The 25210-nt window shown below is 35.6% G+C and overlaps 3 protein-coding genes across 3 annotated transcripts; 2 read left to right on the top strand and 1 right to left on the bottom strand.

Annotated features, from left to right (window-relative positions):
- The first annotated feature begins 8015 nt into the window (after window positions 1-8015).
- LOC113302620 lies at window positions 8016-10502 on the top strand. Its single transcript, XM_026551563.1, has 5 exons — window positions 8016-8307; window positions 8635-8701; window positions 9535-9583; window positions 9809-9853; window positions 9958-10502. The coding sequence occupies exons 1-5, from the start codon at window positions 8083-8085 to the stop codon at window positions 10022-10024; spliced, it is 453 nt and encodes a 150-aa protein (XP_026407348.1). The 5' UTR covers window positions 8016-8082; the 3' UTR covers window positions 10025-10502.
- Window positions 10503-11655: 1153 nt separating this feature from the next.
- Window positions 11656-13510, top strand: LOC113304251 (UV-B-induced protein At3g17800, chloroplastic-like). The gene is made up of 3 exons (XM_026553319.1): window positions 11656-11954; window positions 12049-12341; window positions 12466-13510. The coding sequence occupies exons 1-3, from the start codon at window positions 11817-11819 to the stop codon at window positions 13289-13291; spliced, it is 1257 nt and encodes a 418-aa protein (XP_026409104.1). The 5' UTR covers window positions 11656-11816; the 3' UTR covers window positions 13292-13510.
- A 9486-nt stretch (window positions 13511-22996) lies between these two features.
- On the bottom strand, window positions 22997-24173 carry LOC113304960. The gene is made up of 3 exons (XM_026554079.1): window positions 24142-24173; window positions 23836-24070; window positions 22997-23581 (listed from the first exon to the last, which is right to left on the bottom strand). The coding sequence occupies exons 1-3, from the start codon at window positions 24171-24173 to the stop codon at window positions 22997-22999; spliced, it is 852 nt and encodes a 283-aa protein (XP_026409864.1).
- Between the last annotated feature and the right edge of the window lie 1037 nt (window positions 24174-25210).

Here is a 25210-nt window from a genome sequence, read left to right on the forward strand (position 1 = left end):
ATCAAACAATACATCCTCGACATGAAATTCCATAAACATATGTATAACTTACTATTACTTAACAAAGACTGAACACAAAAGAAATGATGAACCCCAATTTACAATACTGATAGTACTTGTAGTGACTATTACCCAATTTCTAATCACCAAAGTGTTGATATTTGTGCACACAATTAACTTCCAACATAAAGCCTAGCACTTCACTGGATGATCACAGCTTCACGGGCAATGAGATCATAGGAATACCTTTCCATAAGTTCCTGAATTGTTGTAATTCACTGTTTTCAAACACAAAAGGTAAAGTTTGTGGTACGATATACCAACCATAAAATGAAGGAAACAATTTGTTTGTGGTAAGTCTAGTTCATCTTATAAACTTAACGATCAGAATATAACCTGCGCCAGCATCTTTCCATTGCGGATAACGGTTCTAGGTCAAAATGAGATAGCCGTTCATAAGTGTCGCCTCTCCAATCACCTGAAGAAGCACCAAAATTGTTCAGCACTAATTTTTTTAAGTTCTCTCCAACATGCAGTACTACCTAAGTACCCAAGAATACTGTTTTCATCCTCTGTCACAGGTGGACGACTACAATCAACTCAACCAAGGAGAACTGCAGCCGTCAAGAGGAAGTTGGTCTACATAAACATCTTTGGAGAGTCTTTTGATGCACATTAAGCAAAGATGAAGATACCTGGATTGAGTTAAAGGTTTCAAAAGGAATATTTTGTATGACAAGTTCCCATAGTATTACTCCAAAGTATACGTATTCCCGTATTAAGGAACACCCTATAAGTTTAAAAGAAATCGAGCACCCAGTTTATTTTTTTTGAGGGAGTCATATGCCCATGTAATAAAAGGATAAAGCCTAAAATCTAAATGAAAACGTTTAGTTTGAAAGTGAACGTTTAATATGCAAACATTTTTTTTTTTTTGCTAAGAAACAAACTTTTCATTGACAGAGAAGGAAGTTACAAGCATTCACAATATGTTCCCTCTCAAGATAGTTCAAGAAAGGAGGGTATGAAATCCAAGTTTCTTTAGCACATAACTTCCTAGCCCGACGTGCAAGCCGGTCTGCAAACTTATTCATAGTACGCATAATATATACAAGCTTAAAATTAGAACTACTAGAGAGAAAGCAACAACAGTTTTGAAGAATATCACTGCATCTCCATCCGGCCGAGTCACTGTCTCCATTCACAAAATCTTTCACTTGCAGGCAATCACTAATAAGAAGAACTTTGGACAATTTCGGCTCCATTGACCAGGATACAACCAAAAACAACGCTATTGCTTCAGCACTAACTGCATCAGGAGCAAGCCTAAAGTTCGAATTACAAGAAACTATTCTTCCTGCAACATCACATAAGATCAAACCGATTCCCATGTTAAAGTTTTTATAAGAGCCATCAATGAATTGAATATGATCAACCTCAGAAGTGGGAGTTTTTGTATCCACACGAAAGACAGATGCAAGGGGAGGATGAATATAAGTATTTAACATTCTTTTAGTGTTGAGGATAACTCTGTCAAGATTTATCTCAACTTTCTGAAAGGCTATTTCACATCGCAGCTTCTATATACACCACATAATAATTGCATGTACACTAGGCCAGCTAACAGGGAAAGGCGACTGACCTAGTCTTATATCAAACCATTTCAGAAAGTAATCATCATGCCACAGAAAGTCAAAGGATATCAAATGTTGAAGAGATAAAGCAAACCAGATGTGAGACGCAACAAGACAATGAAAAAATAGATGAAGGAAAGTTTCAGAATCATTGTTGCAGAGAGGACAGGATTGATCAATAGTGTTGTTATAAGCATTCATAGTAGAATTAACTGGCAACATACTAGCAAAAACCTTCCAAATAAAGAACTTAACTTTTGGAAGACAGTTCAGCGACCAAACTTTAGACTCTTCAGCTGTAGCAAACTCATTTGTATACACTTTATAAGCAGACTTAATTGTAAAATTACCATCTTTAGTGTGTGCCCACATAACTTTATCCTCATAAGAAGCATTCAGGCGAATCGAACGAATTTTGATAACATCTTCAGGACAAAAAAAGGAAGTCAGAATATCTAGGTTCCAAGTATTATGATAAGGGTCTATAAGCTCACTAACAAAAGTATAATAATTATAATTAGGATCAATAGATAAAGGAGGAGCAGAAGAACATGGTAGCCATATATAAGTCCAAATTCTAGTAGAGTTTCCATTGTTGATTTTCCAAACAATATTGGATTTTAGAAAGCTTAGACTATTTACAATGCCTTTCCAAATCCAGGAGGATGTGTCAGCAACCTTATCTATTTCTAATAAACTTTGATTAGGAAAATATTTATCTTTTAGAAATTGGAAATCAAGTGTCCAGAGAACTGAGTAATTCTCCAAGCAATTTTTGATATAAATATCCTATTTAGAGCATAAGAATTTCTGATACCCAGACCACCACATTTTCTAGATTTACCAATGTCAGACTAAGATCGAAAATAAACTGCCTTACGGGATTTTTCTTAGCCCACCAAAAAGTTCTCTGAATGGATTTAAAGTTTGAAGTAAGATTCTTAGGAAGGGGTAAACAAGACATATGATACATAGCAAGGCTTGACAGAACATGTCGAGTTACAAATGTTTTACCAGAACCATTGAGATTAGTTTTCTTCATGTTACAAAGTTTAGCATAGAACTTATCAATAAGAAATTGAAAGGATTTAGTTTTGTCTCTATTAACAAACAGGGGGTTCCTAAGTATTTTTCTGTGTTTGACGGAAACTTGATACCTAAGGATCTAGAAATAATTTTAATGTGTTTGTGATGCATATTCGCACTAGTAAAAAAACCCGACTTTTCCAGATTGATAGCGTGACCCGAAGCTTTAGCAAACTTATTTAAAATATACAACAAATTTTTTGCATACAGTAAAGATGCTTTAGAGAAAAGCATACAGTCGTCTGCGAAGAAAAGATGCGAGATAGAAGGGCTATTGGCTCTAAGTTTAAAGCCTTGAATAAGATTATCCGATTCTGCTTTTAATAACATCTGTGACAGGACTTCCATACAAAGGATAAAAATATAGGGAGAAAGACAGTCTCCTTGTCTAATTCCTCTACAAGGAGAGAACACTTCTCCCGGAGAACCATTTATAAGAATCGAATATGAGACAGTACTGATACACTGAAGCATCAGTTGACACCAATCATTTAAAAAGACAAGTTTTTGAAAAACAACAATAATAAATGGCCATTCTAATCTTTCGAAGGCTTTTGACAGATCAATCTTAATAGCCATATAACCTTTTTTAGTTCTTTTTTTCATTCTTTTAAATGAATGCAAAATCTCATGACTTATTATGATGTTATCCTGAATTTTCCTATTAGATACAAAAGCCGACTGAAAAAGGGAAATAAGCAAATCTAATAGAGGTTCGAGCCTATTGGTTAAGATCTTAGAGATAATTTTGTAAATTGAGTTTGCTATACTAATAGGCCTAAAGTCATTAGGCGAAGAAAGATTAGAAACTTTAGGAATTAAGGCTAAAAAAGTGTAGTTTAACTGTTTCAGCAAGAACTTAGTTTTGATTTTTTTTTGAATATGCTCAATTACCTGAACAGAAACAATATCCCAATTATCACGGAAAAATCCTGCAGGGAAACCATCTGGGCCAGGAGAGTTCCATGGCTCCATATTTTTGATGGTGGATAGAATTTCCTCCGGCGTAGGGATGGCCACAAGAGAGAGGTTGACTTCATTAGTAATAATTGGATAAACATCTTTTAAAACTTCTTGGATATTAACAGAGCAAGGATGAGAATAGTGATAAACCTTTTTAAAGTGTGCTTCAAACAGAGCAACAATTTGTTCTCTAGACTCCAACCAATTACCTTGTTCATCCTTAACCATATGGATGGTGTTGTACATATGTCTGAGTTTGACAGTATTATGAAAGAACTGAGTGTTCTTGTCATAATGGACAAAGTAATTAATCCTAGATTTTTGCTTATAGAAAGAGTTTTCAATCTCATACCAGAAGTCAAGTTGCTTTGAGTAATTTAAGATAAAATTACCAATAGTTGGTGTGAATGGTAAAGATTGGAGCTTTTCTATTTCAGCATTGAGCTTATATATAGTATTTTTAATGTGACCGAAAGAGTTAACATTCCATCTACAAAGATCAAATTTTACATTGTTGAGTTTTCCAGCATCAACAAAACTAGGAGAACCCTTAACTCCCTTAGACCAAGAGGAGGACATGACATCTTTAAAATCAGGACTCAATTGCCAGCACTAGAAGAATTTATAGGAAATGTAATGCTTTTTTTCGTAATGAAAACAGTTAGCAAGGATATGATTGTGGTCTGAATAAACTCTAACCAAATTAGTGACTCTAGTCTGAGGCAGAAGAGACACCCATTTATCATTCATAAACCCTTTATCAAGCTTTTCAAAGATCAACTCACCACGATTTTTAAACCTTCTGTTACACCAGGTAAACGGATTACCAAAAGAAAAGATTTCATTAAAGTTAAGATCAATCATCTTAGCTCTAATGAAATCAGGCACTAGTGAGTTAGCCGCAATTCCACCTTGTTTTTCAGATTCATGCATAATAAAATTGAAATCTCCTAACAACATCCACGGACGTTGGATATCGTCACTAATACCATCTAAAACATTTCATTGCGCTTTCATACCAACAATATTCAGAGAACCATAAACAAAATAAATCAGACAGTTTTTTATTCTAGGAGTAATATCACAAACTATATGAATCATGTTAAGAGACGAATGAATAACTTCAATATTAGACTTTTCAAAAAAAAACCAGCGCAAGTCCACCTGATTTGCCAGCTGGGGGAATGAAAAACCACGAGTTGAAAGGAAGATGATGACAATATTTTTCATAGTGTCATTATCCATCATAGTTTCTATAAGGAAAATTGCATCGAAATGAAATTTCCTAAATAGACTAGAGATATGCATCCATTTCTTATCTGAACAACATCCATTCATGTTCCAACTTAAAAATTTCATGTTTAACTAGGGGGCGCAAAAAAAGGAAAACAAAGAGAAAACAACACGCAAGAACAATGAAGCAACTAGAGAGGGATAAGAGTGCTAAGATTGCAGCAAACAAAAGGATAAATGCGATAAATAACAGGTAAAGAATGAGGACTTACAAGGTTATGAGATGAGGAGGGATCAACATCCATAGCAAGGGGGTCCTTCATCATGAGATCGATATCTTTGTTAAATTATTCTTCAGCAACTACTGGTTCCGGTGGAAGCATTGATAACGACATGGGCTCAAGAACAACCTCCTCCTTAAGATCATTGATCTGATTATTAGGATTTCCAAAGTCGCATTCTAAGTTTACAATCATAAATATTTCAAATGAGTAATTCATTTCAGAAGATGTGTTGAAAGCAAGACCAGAAGAAGTAAACAAAGCTTGTGAAAATGAGGTACAAGATGCAGTCCATAAAAAATTTGACTCGGCAAAACCATTACTAGATGAGACTCCTAAGATTCCCGCATTGAAAGAGGTATCTGTGGGAGGGTTAAATTGTGGCAAAGAGCTAATAGCAGGACAATTAGGTAGTGACTTCAATGAAACTGATGATGAAAAAGAGGTAGTGCTAATCAATTCCGATTCAAAAGAAGTTATAAGACTTTTACCTTTCCTATCATGGACAAGACCGTCCGGTCCAAAGGTGAGGTTATCAAAGGGGGATACATTGAAGCTATTGTTGCCAGTACTAGGATTAATGGATAATAAGATGTGACCTTATTGACAGGTTCTTTGATAGTTAAAGAAGAAACTGCAGGCAATAGAGAAGACATGACAGGGATAGTAATAGAAGAACCTATGTTGCCAAGAGCACCAACTGGCTTCAAAATAACCGAGAATGCAGTAGGTCTGGAGGAACCATTTGATGCATCTTCAGCATGGCGATCATTTAAGGGACCTGATGCTCCAGAGCTTTCTCCCTTCTTCGACGACATTCTTGTGACAAACATGGGATGCTCGTGGAGAGGGAGCAGGCAGAGCACGAACGTAAATGCTGGATCGGGTTTCCTTACACAGAATGTCATCATGATAAAGTACAAAACATTCCTTGCACATAAGATAAGGAATCTTAGGATAAAATGCTGTCATGATATAGGCACGCTTAGCTGTATTGATGAACACCTTTCTAGTAAGAGGGGGGTTAAGAGGTACCATAACCTTTGCATCAAAATAATTCCCAGCAGATGATTCAGCATAAACAAAGGTGCCAATTTCATCCAAAACTTCTCTCGCCTTTCCTCTACTGACCAAATCTGAAGGAATGGAAATCTGCACAGGCATTAGAGTTTTTTCCCAGACAAGATCAAAGATAGACTCTAATTCACCAAGAGGCTGGACAACAAACAGTTGACTAAACATGAGTGTAGGTCGAGCAGCAAAAGAAATATCCCTATCCCTTATATTCTTGAACATGACCAGAAAAAGGTTTTGAATACCCATCCCCTGAACATATGGCTTAGCAAGCTTAAAATCAGAAGATGCAACAATCCAGATTTTTTTGAGGTTGTGCTTAACTGAGGTTTTGTGGTAGTAGTTGTATTTGTTGCAAATGAGAGCAGCAAACCTAAAAGGAAATTCTTCTACATCCCCATCTAAGTCCAAGACTCTAACTTGTGCAGCAGGGATAGCCATGAAAAAGTTTACAATAGAAATGAAGTACAATGAATGTTTTGCAGAGCTAGATATGGGTGTGAGAAATAAGAAAGAACCCTTAGAATAAATAAGAAGAAATTCATATGAGCATGCTGGGATATCTAGGGAATGAAATTTTTTAGACATGCAGTAAAGAGAAAATTGCAGGCTTGCAGTAATGATATATACAAATCAATCAATATGGAATTAACCATAGAGGAATGGAAACTGAAAAGCTAGGTATACTTATTATTCAAAACTTATATTCTCAACGGAGAATAATAGCTCTGCCAAGAATATATGCCAAGTGTAGAAATAATTATGACCAGGCCGCCAATTACTAAGAGAGATCTTGGGTTAAGTTAATTAATCACTAAAATTTTAATTAACTAAATTTAATAATGGGGTATTAAGAATCAAAAGACTGCTTTTTAGGGTAAAAACCAGTAGCAAATTAACTTCAAAAAGAAACCGAGACTGATTAAAGATGAAGATTCCCAAATACATATCAACCAAATCATCATGAAGAGGGTTGATTTATCACATAGATTTATTCCCGGGAAGATAAAAAGAACAAACCTTCAAGAAATAAAATCTCATAATCTAATCCCTACTCAAAGTAGGATCTCAATATCTCAAAGATACTTAGAATGACTTCTCATCAAAGAACAGAGTGAAGTATCTACGAATACCAGTAGCTAAGCAAACTTTATTGAAATCAAGAGCCGTAGACCAGGAAGGAGTATCATTGAGAGTTACCCAACATATAAAGAGCACAGCTTCAAACCCATTTATGTAGATTTATCGAATCTCATGATGATGTTCCACAATTTGCTATGAATGCACCTCCATCAGCTCATAACCTAGAATAAAGAGAGAGAAAAAAAGATAACTGAAAACAAGACAAAATAAGAGAGATTAATAGATCTAATAATAAATTTAAATCAGTATTGAGAATAATCAAACATGATTTTAATCTAAGTTATAAAACAGAAGGAGGACAAGAGAGAATCAAATTAGGTTAAAATCACTTTTAGGGGAAAAACAAGTTCAAAAGATTTCTTATTAAAATTTCATCTAAAAATAAAGACAAAATTAGATGAAAACAGAACAGAATTTAGTAAGTAACATTATTAAATTGAAGAATTTAAGTTAAAATTTCTCCATTGATCATGAATTCAAGGAAAAAATCAACGTTGACTAAGTCAACGTTGCATGAACAATGGCCACAGAATCGCCTTGACTTTTCTCTGTCTCACTACCTCATGAATATGCAAACGTCTACTTTGTCTAATATGCAAACGTTTGCAAATAATTACAGATTTTAAGTCCAACTGTACATATTTCAGTCAGGCCAGGTATTTGAAATAATGGAAGAAACCCTAGAAAATCCTGAAATGAACGCATCTCCTCCTAAACCTGAAACCCTATCGAATTCCCAACAACAAGAAGAAGAGAATACAAGTGAAGAATCAAAACCGCTGTTTGATCAAAATGAAATTTTCAAAGCTCTAGAAATTGTGGAGAAAGATTCAATGGCTATTGCTGAAACATATGTATCTCTTTTCTCTTCGCTTCGTTTGATTCTATCCGAGGTATGTATTCGATTACAATTTCTCAGTACGAAATTTCTGTCGAATTTTTTTAGGTTAAATCAGCTGATCATAATTGTTATTTAGGTTAAATTTCCATCACATTGGAAGATTAAATTGATTGATTTGTGTCAAATTGGGCGAAATTGGGATTACTGAAAACTCATATAGTGGGATTAGGTTACCTTGATTAGGGGACTGGAAAGAGAATACCGAGGAGGAGAAGAAATTTTTCTTTGATCATGGCATAGTGTTCTTGAGTCTCTGGAAGAACTCTTTATCTAATATGTGCATTGTTGATGAGTATGAATTTTTTGTAATTTTGTATAGGTCACTAGCAGTTCGGTTGACCACATGCGTTGTTTTAGTGATGCTGCTGGCCGCGTACAAGAATCTGGTGAGCTAGCAAATTCGTTTAAATTATGAGAAATTGTGCTTCTGCCTTTGTGCAAGTATTTTTTTCTTACATGAAGTTCCAGTTTGCTATTCGTGAGGAGATTAAGCTTATTTTTATGCGATCATACCACTATCATTATTCAACACAACATCTGTCAGAATATCTAGTTTTACTTGATAGACATGGGATTTTGGTTTTTGTTTCACATTCCAATGTATTCAATTCCGCAGTACAACACTGAACATGTAATTAGTAGCTGAATAATTCGTCGAAACATAATTCAAAAGATTTGATCACTCGGTTTACTCTAAAGAAAAAAGGCGAGTCTAAGCTTAATTCTGGCAATCATCATAAGCATAAACTTGATTTCTTTAGGGAAAATTTGTACTGGCTTGGTTTTTCTGTATTGTCACTTTGAATCTACTGTGGGGAGCTCTCCGAACAGTTGTCATCAGCTTAACAGCTCGAGACTTGAGTCTGCCTATTGAATGTTGTATCTTAGCAAGAATGCTTCTTCGTAATTATGGAGTCTGCGATAACAGACCATAATACCAATCATCATTACCTTACATCTACAATGCTATTCGATGTATGTATACTAGTTACTTTCTTTGTATGTGTACATTGTCTTTGTATGGACTGAAGGTAAGAACCTAAATTGTATAACACTGTATGTCGGTGGAACTTAAGTTATGCTAGTTTCCTAAAATTATGATTGTTCTTACATATATTCTTCTATAAACAATGGTCTTCACTCTTCCAACTATTACTCTTGTTACTTGATGTTTTATTCTGCCTCTGTTTGACTTTTGCTTCCATATTTTCTTTTGCAGCACATGATGCAGCAACCAAGGGAAATCGGTACATAAATTCCTGTCTCAGGTGTGTTTTAAGATGCCAACATTGCGTCATACTGATTTTAAAGTCTGTGAGTGATAAAGAATCATTGCAGGGACCAAAGTAGTGTCTAACGTCCTACTCCAGTGGTTTGAGTGTACATAGTTTTAGCAGAAAATTTTGTGAGGCTTTATAGCAAGCTAGCCTTTTCAATCTCCATGAGAATATATGTCATCTTTACCAAATCTGATGTTTTGCTCTCTGCTGCAGATTAAACGAAGAAATGAAAAGCATCGACAGCCTTGCTCTTCAATTGTATCCTTTCAAATCTATCTTTTCTCTCCTTACAATTTTTTTTTACATACATGATAAATGTCCTTCGAGTCTCTCTTTATTGGACTTCTTAACACCTGTACAAGAAAAATTCTGAGGAAAAATGTTGATACACTGGACTCAGCAGTGACAAAGCTTGTCCGATTTCCATGACCATGGCATCTGCTCACATGTTCAAGCCTCTTGCATCAGCAGCTAATTTGCTTCACTGGTTACGCTTCTTTTTTGGGAGTTCCTCAATTAGTCTGACTCTGATGGAGTGTCCTCTATTATCGCATTGCTCAGACTCTGATCCCATATATTGCTAGCCCATAGCTTTTGGGATCAATGCAAACAGTCTGTCTCTTCTTCTTCATTTAAAGTTGTAAACTAGCAAAGAAATTGGCTTAAACACACGCCTGGTCGTACTTCTAGTTTGTGGCCTGGTTTGTTACCAGACATGTTCTCTATACTCTACGCAAACAGATCTATATTGTTTCGCAGCAGTTGGTGCAGCGCAGCCTCTCTTACCATGTTCAGTGTGGCTCCAATCTGCAGCGTCTTTTGTATGTCATATGTACCTGCGTTCTTGGTCGACTGATTTCTATGGTTCTCTCAGATTGATTATAGTTATTGGCTTTTTGGCTGACCACATGGGCTCTAATTTAAGTTATACAGTGGTCTAACTGGTGCCATATGTGGCACTGTGGTTGACATCCATCCCAAGAGACAGCCTCCCAGCCGCATCATTCTCATATTACAAGATACTATCAAAATCTGTATGCAGAAGAAGATTCCAGGTACTTGAAAGGGAGTCGAGGAAATCCACACACTTATTCCCAAATGTAAACAAAAACCTGTGTGTGAGGCTGTGAACTAAGTTGCGTAGCGTGTCCGGTTTTGATAATTGTATATGGAGCTTTCAACTCGGAATGAAGTGCAACTCATCATGGAGTTGGCTGAATTTAGACCAGTACTATCATTCTTTGTGTTCCTCAGATCTTTCTTTACCGCATTAGTCCAAGAGACTAGTAAGCGAGGAAAATTTATGGGTCCATGGTGCAAATACCAAACTAACCTTCTCCATTTATCCAAATGAAATCTTATTAATTGAATTTTCTTTATCATTTCAAAAAACAATAGTGAAAGATCTTATTAATTTATTTTTTTTTACTAAATTAAAAAATAAAGTAAAAGAATTATTGGTTGATGCTATTGACAAGTGAAGCTTCTAGGATAGGTAGTTCATTTTTCTTTTAACTCATCAGGTTTGTCTGAGATGTTTTAACCCATTCGACTCGTTTATATATTATATAAACTCAAATTCTTGCGGATACGATTCATAAGCTGAGTAAAACTTAAGAACCATACCAAAATAATCGAGAAACTTTTCAGATGACACCATAACTAACAATGATAACTAATACCAAAATAATCGAGAAACTTTTCAGATGACACCATAACTAACAATGATAACTATTTCATATTCAGATAACACCCATGAATTATCCGTAAAAATATTTACCTAGTAGTCCAACACCAAATAATAATACATATTAAATGTCCCATGGATATATTTTTTTAAGCACCATGCTTAGAGTTGTTGGTCCTTGGACATGATTTCCAATTTTTTTTTTTTTTTTTTTTAGCATTGTTCCAAATTTTTTTGGCATTGTAAATTCAAAAGAATATAAATTAAAAAAAAAAAGTCTAAAAAAGGTAAACCCGTAAATAAACGAAAATTTAGGGGTCATCCCAACCCTCCTTTCCATTATAAGCCATCATCATTTACTCTTCAATCCCAACAACCACCATCACCACAAGAACAGCAAGAAAAAAGCCATCATCTCTCTTCTCTCTCTGTAATCTAATACCCCAACACCACCGCAGACGATTCCATTCAATCCCTCAAAACCCTAATTCCATCCCATCAAAGACCCAAATCTCAATCTTTCTGGTGTAGTAGATGGAATCAATCGTATCCTCTTCATCTTCCTCCGTCTTTTCTACAAATTTCCCTTCCAAATCATCATTATCAACACAAAGACGGCCGGGATTCATCTCTGTATCTACTAATTTCCGGTCACCTAATGGATTAATCAAGGTAATCAAACTTATCTAATCAATTTCTCAAAAACATTTTGTTTCTAGGGTTTATGTCCTTTTAATATTGACCTTTGTTTTGTTTTGAATTACAGCATTGCCCTTTGATTTCTGTACCAAAACAGTCTCAGAGGAGCAGCAGAAGGAGGTATTCTGTTGTTGTTAGAGCATCATCATCTGGTTCTGGTTCTTCATCTTCTTCATCACTTGGTCCACTTGCGTTGGAATCACCAGTTGGAAAATTCTTATCTGAGATCTTGATTAGTCATCCTCATCTTCTTCCTGCTGCTGTTGACAAACAACTTGAACAGTTACAGACTGATCGTGATGCACAGAAACAGATTGCAGATCCTTCTGCATCTTCTGGGACTGACCTCGTTTTGTACAAGTGAGTAAACATTTTTACTCTTGTTCTTGATAATTGTTTGATTGAATTAGTTAGGGACTGTGTAGTTGTTAAATTGGAGATTGTATTGCATTTGTCTGACTCTTATGCTGCTTGAATTTTGTAGGAGAATTGCGGAGGTGAAGGCAAATGATAGACGAAAGGTGCTGGAAGAGATTTTGTATGCATTGGTTGTTCAGAAATTCATGGATGCTAATGTTTCTTTGATACCTAATGTTGCGCCCTCATCGACTGACCCGTCTGGTCGAGTTGATAATTGGCCTGTTCAAGAGGAGAGACACCAACAGCTCCATTCCAGTGAAGCTTTTGAGATGATAGAAAACCATCTTGCTTTAATTCTGGGAAATCGATTGGGGGAGTCGAATTCGGTTGCGCAGATTAGTAAAGTCAGAGTTGGGCAAGTTTATGCTGCTTCAGTTATGTATGGGTATTTTTTGAAAAGGGTAGATCAGAGGTTTCAGCTGGAGAAGAATATGAAACTACTCCCACCAGGATTGGATAGAGAAGATAGTGTTCTTGGTAAGGCTGTGGCTGATGACTTCAAGCAATCTATTGGCAGTGATGAGGAACCCAAGACTCATCCTGAGGCTCCTTCTTGGTCTGGTAACCCAGGAGGGGGATTTGGACATGGAATGAAAGCTTCTCGTTTGAGAAACTATGTGATGTCGTTTGATCCAGAGTCACTTCAGAAATACGCAACTATTAGATCAAAAGAGGCTGTGAGCATCATTGAGAAGCACACAGAAGCTTTGTTTGGGAGACCTGACATTGTCATTACTCCTCAGGGGACTATTGATTCTTCAAAAGACGAACTTATCACAATAAGCTTTGGTGGATTGAAAAGGCTTGTTTTGGAGGCTGTAACATTCGGATCATTTCTTTGGGATGTCGAGAGCTATGTTGATTCAAGGTACCACTTTGTTATGAATTAGTTCCCTTTGTTCATTAAACTGCTATGTAGAAAAGTTTGCTAGAAGGGGCCTAGTAGAGGCTGGGAAGAAAAACTGACTCAGAATTGGACTCTTTCGATTCTCATAAATGAATGTAAATGTTTAAATAAAGCTTGTGTTACTGATTGTTCTGCACAGTGTTTTGTAAGTTGCTTGAACAGAGTTAGTAGTTAGCATTTATGATTTTTTTTCTTCTTCTGAGCTTTATTGTCGTGATTCTCAGATTTATCTGCATATAATTCTGTGTCTTTTTAGTTTTTTTTCATTCAAGTTCTAACTTCAAAATATATTTATCAGATCGCATATGAGTATGATACATGTTGAATTTAGGTTCACATTAGTATGTAATGAGTTCAAGCGACACAACTCTCTTGAAGTTTATATTTGAGCACTGTAGACATGGAATTAGTTTTGGTTTCATAGTGAAACAACTGAATTGCTCAATCTAGTATTAGTTCAACTCTGGCAATCATTTTCCTGGGTGAATAATCTATAGTTATAAATTATGATATCTTAGTAGAGACTTTGCAGTGGCCTGAGTTTGGGTTTCCTTTGTTGCCAAAAAAATGCTGCTGAACTGAGCACTAGAAACTGTGGATTACAACTTCAGGCTGCCTATTTCACATTGTATCGTAGCCGAAGGATGTTTCTTAATAATGTACAGAATCTGCAGCCTATTTCACATTGTATCGTAGCAAGGATGCTTCTTAATAGTGTACGGAATCTGCAATGACCATTCAGAATACCAATCATATTTTCCATATATTTCGATATTGCTATTTGATTGCTATAAAGTTACTGTTTTCATGGGTGCATGTTTTGTTCATATTTTATGAGTCCCCTTACCTCTGGAGCACTAGATGCAGCAACCTTTAAGGAGAGTTACCTTTATGCAGGTCTGCCTCTGGCCTATATCAACCTAGGTGATTTGGATACCTGAATTTCTGTGTCAGGTTTGTGTTATGGTCTGAACCATCAGACTATCAAGGGATACAAAATCATTTTAAAGCAGGAAAGTAAATGCTGTCTGACCTGACCGCTTTCTCCTATATGGTTCAAATGTCTAGTTGTTAGTTTCCTAACTAAGGTTAGACAAGTATTCAAAAATTGGTTTTGTGAGGCTTTATGGCTAAGCTGTCCAATAAATAGAAAACCTTGGGAGTACTTAGCTTCCTAATTACCATTAAACACTGTTTTAAGAGCAGCTCAGATAAAAGCCGCAAATTTTATTTTTGCAAGACACATAAGGGACATATAAAATTGTAGATCCCCAGTTGAAATAAATCCATCTCGTAGGTCTTCCAAAGTAAATACAAAGGTCTTCAAGAAAATCTGGTCAAGGCCTTCAAATAATTTCCATGTCATCAATTTAACTAATTTTTTATATTAATTATTTTTTAAAATTGAAATAAACCAACCAAAAATTTTGTATAATCTACATTATTATTTTAATTATTATATAAACCAAAAGAAAAAAATTAGTTTGAATTTTAAATTATAACCACATATAGATCTTAAGGTATTACACTATTTTGAGATGGTTTATATGTTAAAAGTAATGTTTCTGCAAATGTGTTAACTTTTTTAAAACAAAAATCAAAATCATTCCTCCACATGAATTTTAGCACCCACTGTTGGAGATGTTCTAAGGATCGCTCGTTTTTGCACAGTTCTAAAAAAGGCCAACAATAAAAAATCATCTAATTTTTAACACGAAATTGTCGGTGTATGATACAAAACAGTATTAAGTATTAACATAAAGATATTAAACCGCTAACTAAAAGATAGTTGTACAGAGGATGAGTTTTACGTATGTTTGCAAGCTTATATTGGATTTGTATGACCCTTCTTTTGCTCGTTGGATTTCAATTTTCTGCAACATTTTAATATATGTATATATTTATATATTTTTCTTTAGAAGTAGTTTCAATAGTTTTACTTCTCTGGCGAATTCGATTTGTATAGATTTTCTTTGTTCTGTTTTTCTATTCCCCTTGATTCATCACTTAAATAATAGGATTAGGAACATTATTAGCATGGGAAACGAATGCAGGAATGGATTTATCATGTAGCGTTGAGTTAGTTTTGTTAATGGAAGAGGATCGAAGGCCTCGCGGGCTTGTCATAGCAGGGAAAGCCCAATATTAAAGCTCATGAAAACATTAAAATAGGGAGTATTAAAGCCCAATATTAAAAAGCCCAATATTGTTGGCTTAGAGACCCACAATGCTCTGAAGTCATTGCAAATTCTTGGGATTCTTCTTCACAGGATCTGAACTTATCTCAGAAACTTTGTATTGCTAAGCGCAAACTTTCTATTTGGAATAGAGAGTATTTCGGTAAAATTGGCTTTCATATTAAATACCTTAAAAATCAGTTGTCCTTTCTTCAAGATCAACCATATAGTGAGATAACCTCCCACAAAATTCATCTTACTATTCAAAAGTTGAACTACTGGAAGAAGATGGAAGCATATTTTTGGCATAAAAAATCGAGGGATCGTTTGCTTAAAGATTCAGATAGTAACACTGCTTATTTTCATTTTTTGGCCAATAGAAGAAGATCTAGGAATTATATATCGGCTCTTAGAAATGATCAGGGGCAATGGTATCATTCTTATAAGGATTTGGAGACTCTTCTCACTAGACATTTTTCTACTATAGCTAAGACTACAAGTCCCCAGTTCAATCACGACTCTTTTGATATAATCTCATCAATTATTTCTCAAGAGGAAAATGAACTATTAATTTATATACCTTATGAGGAGGAAATTTTTAATGTTCTCGAAGAGATGCCGAGTTAGAACTCTCCGGAGCCAGATAGTGGTGCAGCAATTCTTTATTAGCAAGCAAATGCCACTGAACATAAATTACATTGTTACTTGTTTAATTCCAAAAACTCTTCATCCTTCGACTCCCTATGATTATAGGCCAATTGGTTTATGCAATATACTTTATAAAATAATTTCAAGACTCATTGTAACAAGAATGAAGCCACTGATGGAGAAAATAATTTCCCCAACTCAAGCAACATATGTGCCTAGGAGATACATCAATGATAATATCGTTATGGCTCATGAACTAATTCACTCCATGAAGAAGTCAAAAAAGAAGAAGGTTTTGGTGGCTATAAAATTAGACACGTTGAAAGCTTTCGACAGGGCAGAATGGGGTTTTATAGATAAAATACTCACTTCTCCAGAGTTTTGTGAAGATTGGCGCACTATCATTTTTCAGCGTATTTCCACTACTACAGTGTCGATTAGACTGAATGGTAGTATTTTCTAGCCTTATATACGTACGAGAGGACTGAGACAATGGGATCCATTATCCCATTATCTTTTTTATCATCTCTATAAAATACCTTGCTATATCATTGGTGCATGCAGAAGCCAATGGTTCGCTCCGTGGTATCCAAGTTGCAAAAAATTCACTCTGTGTAAACCACCTGCTTTTTGCAGATGATTGTATTCTCTTTTTTCAGGATGATCAATCAAGATTTCTATGGTGCAGGCTTTTTTGTAAATTTTTTGTAATATTTCTGGTCAGCTGATAAATTTTTTCAAGTCCTCGGCTTTTGTTACAAGGGAATTATCGGAAGATGCTAAGTTGGATATAAGGAATATACTTAGAGTCCAACATCTTAACTCATCAGATAAATACTTGGGCTTGCCTATCCTTTTAGGAAAATCGAAATCAAGTTCCTTCAAACCTATTCGGGACTCTTATGAGAATAGATTTCAAGGATGGTGTTCTAAAACACTTAATCAGGCTGCTTGGTCAACATTAGTGAAATCAGTCCTCAACTCCATACCTATTCATTATATGAGTAATTTTAGATTACCGAAAAATGTAATCCATAAATTAGACTCTTCCCAAAGAAAATTTTGGTAGGTCCATGGTTTAAACATGGTGACATGGAACTCCCTATGTGCACCCATAGAAGTCGGAGGTCTGGCTTTTAGAAATCTAGAAATCTTTAACTTAGCATTGATCATCAAGTTGGCCTGGAGATTATGCACATAAGAGGACAAACCTTGGGTTCAAATTATGAAACCAAAATATTCTCCATTCTCCAGTTTTTTTCACTTACAAGAATCCCCTTATAATTCATCATGGGTTTGGAAAGGATTAGAAGTAGGTCTTTTCTATGTAAGGAAATTCCACAGCTGGGATGTCGGGGATGGGAAAAGTATTTTATTCTGGTATGATAAATGGGTGGTTGGTCTGGATTCTCCTCCAATACCAAATTTTCGTTTTGTTTCAGAAAAAGTGATACGTTTGCTCCGTTTTAGAAAAAGCTTTCGTTCCGTTTCAATAAAAGTGATATTTTTGCTCCGTTTTAGAAAAAGTGATACTTTCGCCTTGTTTCAAAAAAGTGATACTTTCTCTCTGTTTCAGAAAAAATGACACTTTTCCCGTTTCTGAAAAAGTGATACTTTCGCACTGTATCAGTTCTTTTCAGAAAAAGTGATACTTTCATCATGTTTCAGAAAGAGTGATATTTTTGCTCAGTTTCGGAAGAAGCGATACTTTCGCTCCGTTTCAGACAAAGTGATATTTTTGCCTTGTTTCAGAAAAAGTGATACATTCGCCCCGTGTTAGAAAAAGTGATACTTTCGCTTTGTTTCAGAAAAAGTGATACTTTCGCCCTGTTTCAGAAAAGGTGATACTTTCGCCTAATTTCAGATCGCTCTATTTCAGAAAAGTGATACTTTCCCTTCGTTTTAGAGGAAGTGATACATTCGATCGGTTTCAGAAAAAGTGATACTTTCCCCGTTTCAGAAAAGTGATAGTTTTGTTCTGTTTCAGGAAAAGTGATACTTTCGCTTCGTTTCAGAAAAAGTGATACTTCGCTCCGTTTCATAAATGTAATACTTTCACTCCGTTTCTAAAAAATTGATACTTTCGCCCTGTTTCGGAAAAAATGATACTCTCGCCCCGTTTTAGAAAACTGATACTTTCGCGCCGTTTCAGAAAAGTGATAGTTTCGCTCCGTTTCAGAAAAATTATACTTTCGTCCCATTTCAGAAAAGTGATACTTTCGCTCCGTTTAAGAAAAAGTGATACTTTAACCCGTTTTAGAAAAAGTGATACTTTCGCTCCAAGTTATAGTAATTGAATATTTAAATAGTTATAGTAATTGGATTAAAGGGGATGGATAATTTTGTCTAGTGGAAAAGTAACCAAAAAAGGCTACACGAAAAATTTTACATTTTTTTTTTATCAAATTAAACATTTACGTTATTCTTCATTTTACAAAAAATGACCACAAAAAGGACTCCCTTCCTTCAAGTCCTCCGGTTGATCGGTCCAATTAGTTTTCCTTTTAGCATCATCCTCCATTGCTCTCGACCATTTTGTAGTAACATTGTTGTAAGGATCGTTTCACTTTGGGTGTAGTGATTGGTAACTACCATCTCAAGGATCATTCCACGGCTCAACAGGTCTAAAAATAGACCAGTAGTAGAGAATTACAAAATATTATGAGTATTAGTTTTAAGTTAACATCAACTGGAATTGTGGATGTTTGCCTAACCAAATTTGGTTTTGGGATTTTATGGAGAAGTTGGATAAAGTGGTACTTGTCTTTTGCCGAATTTTCTGTTCTTATCAATGGCGAGGCTACTCCAATGTTCAATAGTCAAAAAGGTGTCAGGCAGGGAGATCCAATATCTCCGTTTATTTTCATAATGGTGACTGAAATTCTCTCAATAATGATTAAGAAAGCTGCTGATAATGGTCTTATTTCTGGATTTCCTGTTGCTCCTCAAGGTACTGTCATAAATCATCTGCAATTTGCGGATGACTTAATTATTTTCCTAGATGATTCTATTAACCACATTGAAAATCTAAATAGTGTCTTGTTCACTTTTGAGTTGGTGGCCGGCTTGAGGGAGAATTTTAGGAAGTTTTATTGCAGGGTTTGGCTATAATCATAATGGTGGTTTTTGTGCAGCTGCATTTGGATGTCAGTTAACAACTTTCCCAATAAATTATTTAGGCATTCCACTTGAGAGTAAGTTTCAAAACATGGCCATATGGGATCTTATAATTCAGAAGTGTCAACAAAATCTGAGCACTTGGAAAGAAAATATCCATCCAAGGATTGAAGGCTGATTCTCATTAATAGTGTCATTGCAAGTTTGCCCATGTACTACCTCTAAATGTTCAAGATGTGGGAATCAGTGGTAAAGGAAATTGAGAAAATCATTAGGAACTTTCTATGGGGATCTTCTGATGCAAAGAAGAAATGAAGTTGGGTGTCATGGTTAAGAGAAGATATACCAAAGTCTAAAGGAGGTATTGGAATCAAAAAATTAAAGTTTTTCACTTCATTGCAAATGGGTGTGGAGATATGGGTCTGAAAAAAATGCACTTTGGAGGTGTATTGTACGTGAAAAATTTGGAGGTACTCAAAACTCTTTTTTTTTTCCTAATTCTTATTCAAAAGCTGTAGGCCATAGCCTCTTTGCAGGTATCCTAAAAGCAAGAAATTATGTTACTGAGAACATTAAACTTATTCTACACAATGGGATGAGTATTCGCTTCTGGTCAGATAAATGGAATGGGGATGTAAGTCTAAAAGAGAGATACCCTCCTACAGTTAAAGACATGATTTCAAATGAGGTAGCTTGGAATTTTAGCTTTAAGAGAAGATTAAATGAGAATGAAGTTGGGGAAGTTGCTGACTTAATTATACAACTAGGGGATTTCTCTAATTTAGTTCTAGACGCAACGGTGGATGACGCAAAAAGTTGGAATTTGGATAAAATTTCTCTGTTTCTAGCTGCTATTCCTCTCTGGATTTAGACGGATTTCTTGTGTTTCCGTACAAACAAGTCTGGAATCCGAAAATTCCACTCAAGGTATCTTTTTTGGTTTGGACTTTGTGTCATAAAGGTGCTCCAACTCTTGACTACTTATTCCGAGCAGGCAAAGTAAACTCAAGTCAATGTCTGTTGTGTGCGACTGAAGAAGAATCTAACAATCATCTTTTTTTGCATTGCTCGGAAACAAGGAAGATTTGGCATTATTTCTTGGATAGCTTTGGTGTGAGATGGGTTTTTGCAGAAAAAATTAAGGCTAGCATTTGGGAGTGGTCTAACAAGAAGAGCAAGCGCATGGTAAAGAGGATTTGGAGACTTCTTCCTTTCGCGATTTGGTGGAACGTATGGAAGGAATGACAGACTTTATAGAAACTCTAGAAGAACTATTAGCCAGTTGATAATTTCGGTTTAGTGTACTGTGTTTCATTGATCGCTAAATACCAATCTCTTTGAAGGTTACTCTTTGAGTACCTTAATATGTAATTGAGAGGTTGTAATTGGAGACAACTAGTTTGTCTTTTCTCCATTAGTCTTCATCTTTTGGATGAGGTCTAATTTTTAATCTATTTTTCCCTTTCTCTGTTAAAAAAAAAAGTTTTAAGTTAGTTATGGAATTAGGAAACCTTTTTATAGCTTGTTTTTCTCATATTTTCTTTTCTCAAATTTTAGAGTTTGGAAAATAAATCTTAAGAAGTAAAACCGAACAGCTAATTGAAATCGACATAAGTCTTACACCGAAAAGCTGAACCACTAATTAAAACTGCTCTGGGAGAGTAATCAGATTGGGTTCTTACTAATCTTATTTGGGTACTTGCATATCAATTTTCTCCAACCTTCTTTTTCTTAGTCCCCTAAACATCTTCAGGATATAATTTCGGTTTGGTTTAGATGTTATTTCTTTTCTCTCTTTCTTTTATCTGCAGCCATCATGGTGAGAACTACCTCTCAGGTATAGGTTTCTAGCATTTCAGTAATTACCTCTCAGGAGAAAAAGAAGGTTGGAGAAAATTGATATGCAAGTACCCAAATAGGATTAGTAAGAACCCAACATATTCTAGCATTTCATTTTTCTCCAACATTTCAGTAATTACCTCTCAGGTATAGGTTTCTGTTATATGTGTATTTTTTTTTATTTTTTTTTGCATCTCATCTTCTTTCATTGACCATCACTTAAATAATGGGAACATCATTAGCATGGGAAATGTGTGGTTTTTGGATTTTTCATGCAGTGGAGTATGTTAAACAACACCCTGTATTACTACTTTTAAGGAGGAGTGGACATAAGAGGGAAGACCTAGCTGGCCCATCATAGCAGATAAAACCCAATAATGAAGCTTATGATAAGAGATAACGGGATCACACATGGATGACATGAGGCATAAATTTTTTTTGACGGCAAAGAGCAAAATATATTAAAAGATTCAATATCACTAAAGCAGTGGTAAAGAGACCAAGAGAGAGTTACATGGATGTGTACATAACACCATCACAATTACAAATAATTGTGGATAAAGAGAAACCAACAAAAATATCCGTATGCAGTGTCCAATTGTATAACAATGACTTAACCACCATTATAATGTGTTTGGTAGTCCTACTCAAATTTTGGTAAAATCTATTATATCTTTCTCTCCATATACTCCACCAAATGGCAAACGGCAAATAATTCCACAAACGTTTCAGCCTCTTCTTACTTTTCTTGTTTTTCCATTCCCACGAAGTTCTTCTAAAATAACTTGCAAAAACCCTTCTGATTCCAAAGCTATTCATAAAATATGACCAAACCTCAAAAGTTATTTTGTAATGTAAAACAAAGATGATTATTTGTTTCCTCATGAACACCACACAGTAAACAATTAGGATTCTGAACTGTACCTGCCATATATTGTTGATCTAAAGTGGGAGCCCCATTACAACATAAAATCCAAAGTAAAAATGAAACTTTTAGAGGTACCTTAGGATTCCAAAGTTGTTTATCCGAAAACGAAATAAATCCATCAATATCAAGAGCTGAATAAGCAGAAGCCACCGTGAAACCTTCTCTGTTACCATACCTCCAATGCCTATCATATGTAGCATTAACATCGAGAGTAGAAGTAGGGTCGCCTATTACCTGTAACAGATGTGTTACTTCCTGCATTTCAAGCTCATCCAAAGCTCTAACAAACTGTAAATCCCATACTCCTTGATCTGACACCATATCCCGCACCGTGAATTATTTTCCTTTGGATATTGCAAATAAATAAATTTCCTCCTAAGGGCTATTGACCTACCCAAACAGCATCCCAAAAATAAATACCAGACCCATCCCTTATAATCAAAGACGTGCCAGATTTAGTGAAATCCCTCGCTTTTAGAATACCCATCCAAAGACTCCGACCAGTGGTTCTACTTGATTGATTAGGGAACCATGCTTCGGTTATTCCTCCAAATTTTTGCGATATAATTCTCCTCCAAAACGCATGCTTCTCGCTTCCATAACGCCAAATCTATTTAGCATGAAGAGCTTTATTGACAAACTGCAACTTCTTTATCCCCACATCTCCTCTGCATTTTGAAAGAGTAGCTCTCGACCATGTAACCGAACTTCTTTTTCTCGTTGTTGAACTCGAGCCCCAAAGGAAATTCCGCATAACTCTATCAAGTTTTTTAACTACATTGCTTGGAATTTGAAATAAATTCATGTAGCAAACTGGCAAGCTAGCTAACACACTATATATCATAACTAACCTCTGCCCCTTTGATAAATACGTCCTCTTCCATCCAGCTAGCTTTTTTTGGAAATTTTGAATCACCTCGTTCCAGACTATTTTGCACTTTGACTTACTGCCTAGTTGGATTCCAAAATAGTTCATAGGTCATTGAGTACAAGAACAACCAAAAATTTCAGCACATGCATCACCATTATGAAACTGCCCGAGCCCTACAATTGTGCTTTTTTTGAAGTTTACTTTCAGTCCATAAATTGTTTCAAAAGCTATAAGGAGGTTCTTTAAGTTTTGCACCTGAGTCTCATTATCATATAGAAAAACTATAAAGTCATCAGCAAAATGAAGTTGAGTTATCGCTGGACCTTGCTCCGCTGTGAAACCCGAAATTAATCCTTGATTGGCAGATGATTTAAACATCAGTGAGAGTACCTCGGGAACTAGAATGAACAAAAACGCAAAAATCGGATCACCTTGATTGATTCCCTTTTGATTTCTAAACATTTTATTTGCTTCACCCTTGATTAAAACAACAAATCTTGGTGTAGTAATACACCATTTAATCCAGCTCCTCCACTTATAACCAAAACCAAACCTTGCCAGCTTAGTATCCACACAACCCCAATTCAAGTTATCGAACGCTTTTTCAAAATCCACTTTGCATATGATACCGGTTTCTTGACTTCTCAATCTTGAATTAATAAGTTCAGATGCTATTAATATTCCATCATGTATCTGCTTACCATGAACAAATGCACCCTGGAACTCTGAAATAATGGACGACATTACCAACTTCATCCTTTCAGCTAGCAACTTAGAAATGATCTTATACACACTGCTGATTAGACTTATGGGTCTAAAATTGTGAAGTGAGAGACTGCACCTTTACAATTTGGAATTAAAATTGTATTAGTGCAATTGATTCTCCAATCCAAAGTATAATTAAACTCAAATTCCTTAACTACCAACATTAAATCAAATTTAATTACCTCCCACGCCTGCTTATAAAATTCCATTGTAAATCCGTCTGGACCCGGACTCTTTTTCACCCCAAAATGATCAAACACTTGCTTGACTTCCACTTCAGTGAACTCTTTTTCTAGAGTAATACTATCCATAACAGATAAAACAGGCATATTGAGATTATCAAAGCTAGGCCTAAACTTATGATTCTCCGTGAAAAGCGAAGCATAGAAAGGTTCCGTCTCCTTGGCAATCTTCTGCCTATCAAAACACAAATTACCATCAATATTCAAACAATTCACACTATTCTGCTTGTATTTAAAAGAAGCCACCTGATGCGAGTAACTTGAATTCTTTCCTCCATCTTTCCTTCGCCCTTTGACAGAGTTTCTTAGCTAATTAAAGATAGCGACAAAGACGTATTTAGTTTGTTCCCTTTCCACCACATCATCATCAGTCAAACCAGAAATCTCCTCTACATTTTCAAGCACATCTATAACGAGTTCTAAATTGTCTATCTGAGATTGTAAATTACCAAAAACTTGTTTCTGCCAATTTTTTATAAAATACTTAACCGCTTGCAATTTAAAAATGTAACTAGGCTTACCATTAAAAATAAGACTATCCCACCAAATTTTTAGATTTCCCAAAAAAATGTGGATGAGATAAGATGAAATCTGGACAAAGGCATAATTGTACTTGGCCATTTGAAAGTCTGTATTTATGATACAATCCTTTTGTGTTTCACCAACAGAAATCAATAATCACCTTATAAAATCTAGTTCGTTCACTAAGAAGTTCAATAATTTTCTGCCTCAAATTCTATTGTTTTGGTTGATTTCAGCTTCAGCCTTTAGCTGGTTTGAATTTTTTTCGGTGAGGTCATCGTTGTCAATGAAAATGATTCACTATTATTTTTGAGGGGTTGGAAGAAACTGCAGATGTACTGGCTTCAGGGATGGACGAAACAGCAGTTGTTTTCACAACACTCTAAGATGGGCTGGTTACCTGTACTGGCTAAATGCTAATAAGATTAAATGATCAAAATATGAATTGGTAGTAATGTCAAAAGACCAATGTGTACACATATATCTCACTATCAGACACGTGTATATAAAAAGATACGTGGAAAGCATGCAGGCCAAAACATCAAAACATGATGCGTCACGAAACACCAAATAAACCCCGAGGAGTTACTTTATCTCATCCCCAAAAGAGAAGCTAAGATCAACGGTGGAGAGAAAGTTAGCTGACACGAACTGACAAGGGCAGAAGACACTTGTCTGACACGACCATACCCCTCAACTACCCGCATTAAACACTCTGAGCAGTGTACGTGTCGACCAACCTGTGGAACGAGCGAGGATGCCTCTGCGGGATCAAGGGGCAAACACAGACCTC

Source organism: Papaver somniferum, chromosome 8 (assembly GCF_003573695.1).
Source record: "Papaver somniferum cultivar HN1 chromosome 8, ASM357369v1, whole genome shotgun sequence".
Lineage (NCBI taxonomy): Eukaryota > Viridiplantae > Streptophyta > Magnoliopsida > Ranunculales > Papaveraceae > Papaver > Papaver somniferum.

Coding starts and splice junctions, on each gene's coding strand:
- LOC113302620 (XM_026551563.1), top strand. CDS start 8,083: ATGGAAGAAACCCTAGAAAATCCTGAAATGAACGCATCTCCTCCTAAA. Junction 8,308..8,634: donor TTCGTTTGATTCTATCCGAG/GTATGTATTCGA, acceptor AATTTTGTATAG/GTCACTAGCAGTTCGGTTGA. Junction 8,702..9,534: donor TGGCCGCGTACAAGAATCTG/GTGAGCTAGCAA, acceptor TTTCTTTTGCAG/CACATGATGCAGCAACCAAG.
- LOC113304251 (XM_026553319.1), top strand. CDS start 11,817: ATGGAATCAATCGTATCCTCTTCATCTTCCTCCGTCTTTTCTACAAAT. Junction 11,955..12,048: donor CACCTAATGGATTAATCAAG/GTAATCAAACTT, acceptor TTTGAATTACAG/CATTGCCCTTTGATTTCTGT. Junction 12,342..12,465: donor ACTGACCTCGTTTTGTACAA/GTGAGTAAACAT, acceptor TGAATTTTGTAG/GAGAATTGCGGAGGTGAAGG.
- LOC113304960 (XM_026554079.1), bottom strand. CDS start 24,173: ATGGAGGAAAGAATTCAAGTTACTCGCATCAG. Junction 24,071..24,141: donor ATTCAAGTTACTCGCATCAG/GTGGCTTCTTTT, acceptor GTGTTTTGATAG/GCAGAAGATTGCCAAGGAGA. Junction 23,582..23,835: donor TTTATAAGCAGGCGTGGGAG/GTAATTAAATTT, acceptor CATGGTAAGCAG/ATACATGATGGAATATTAAT.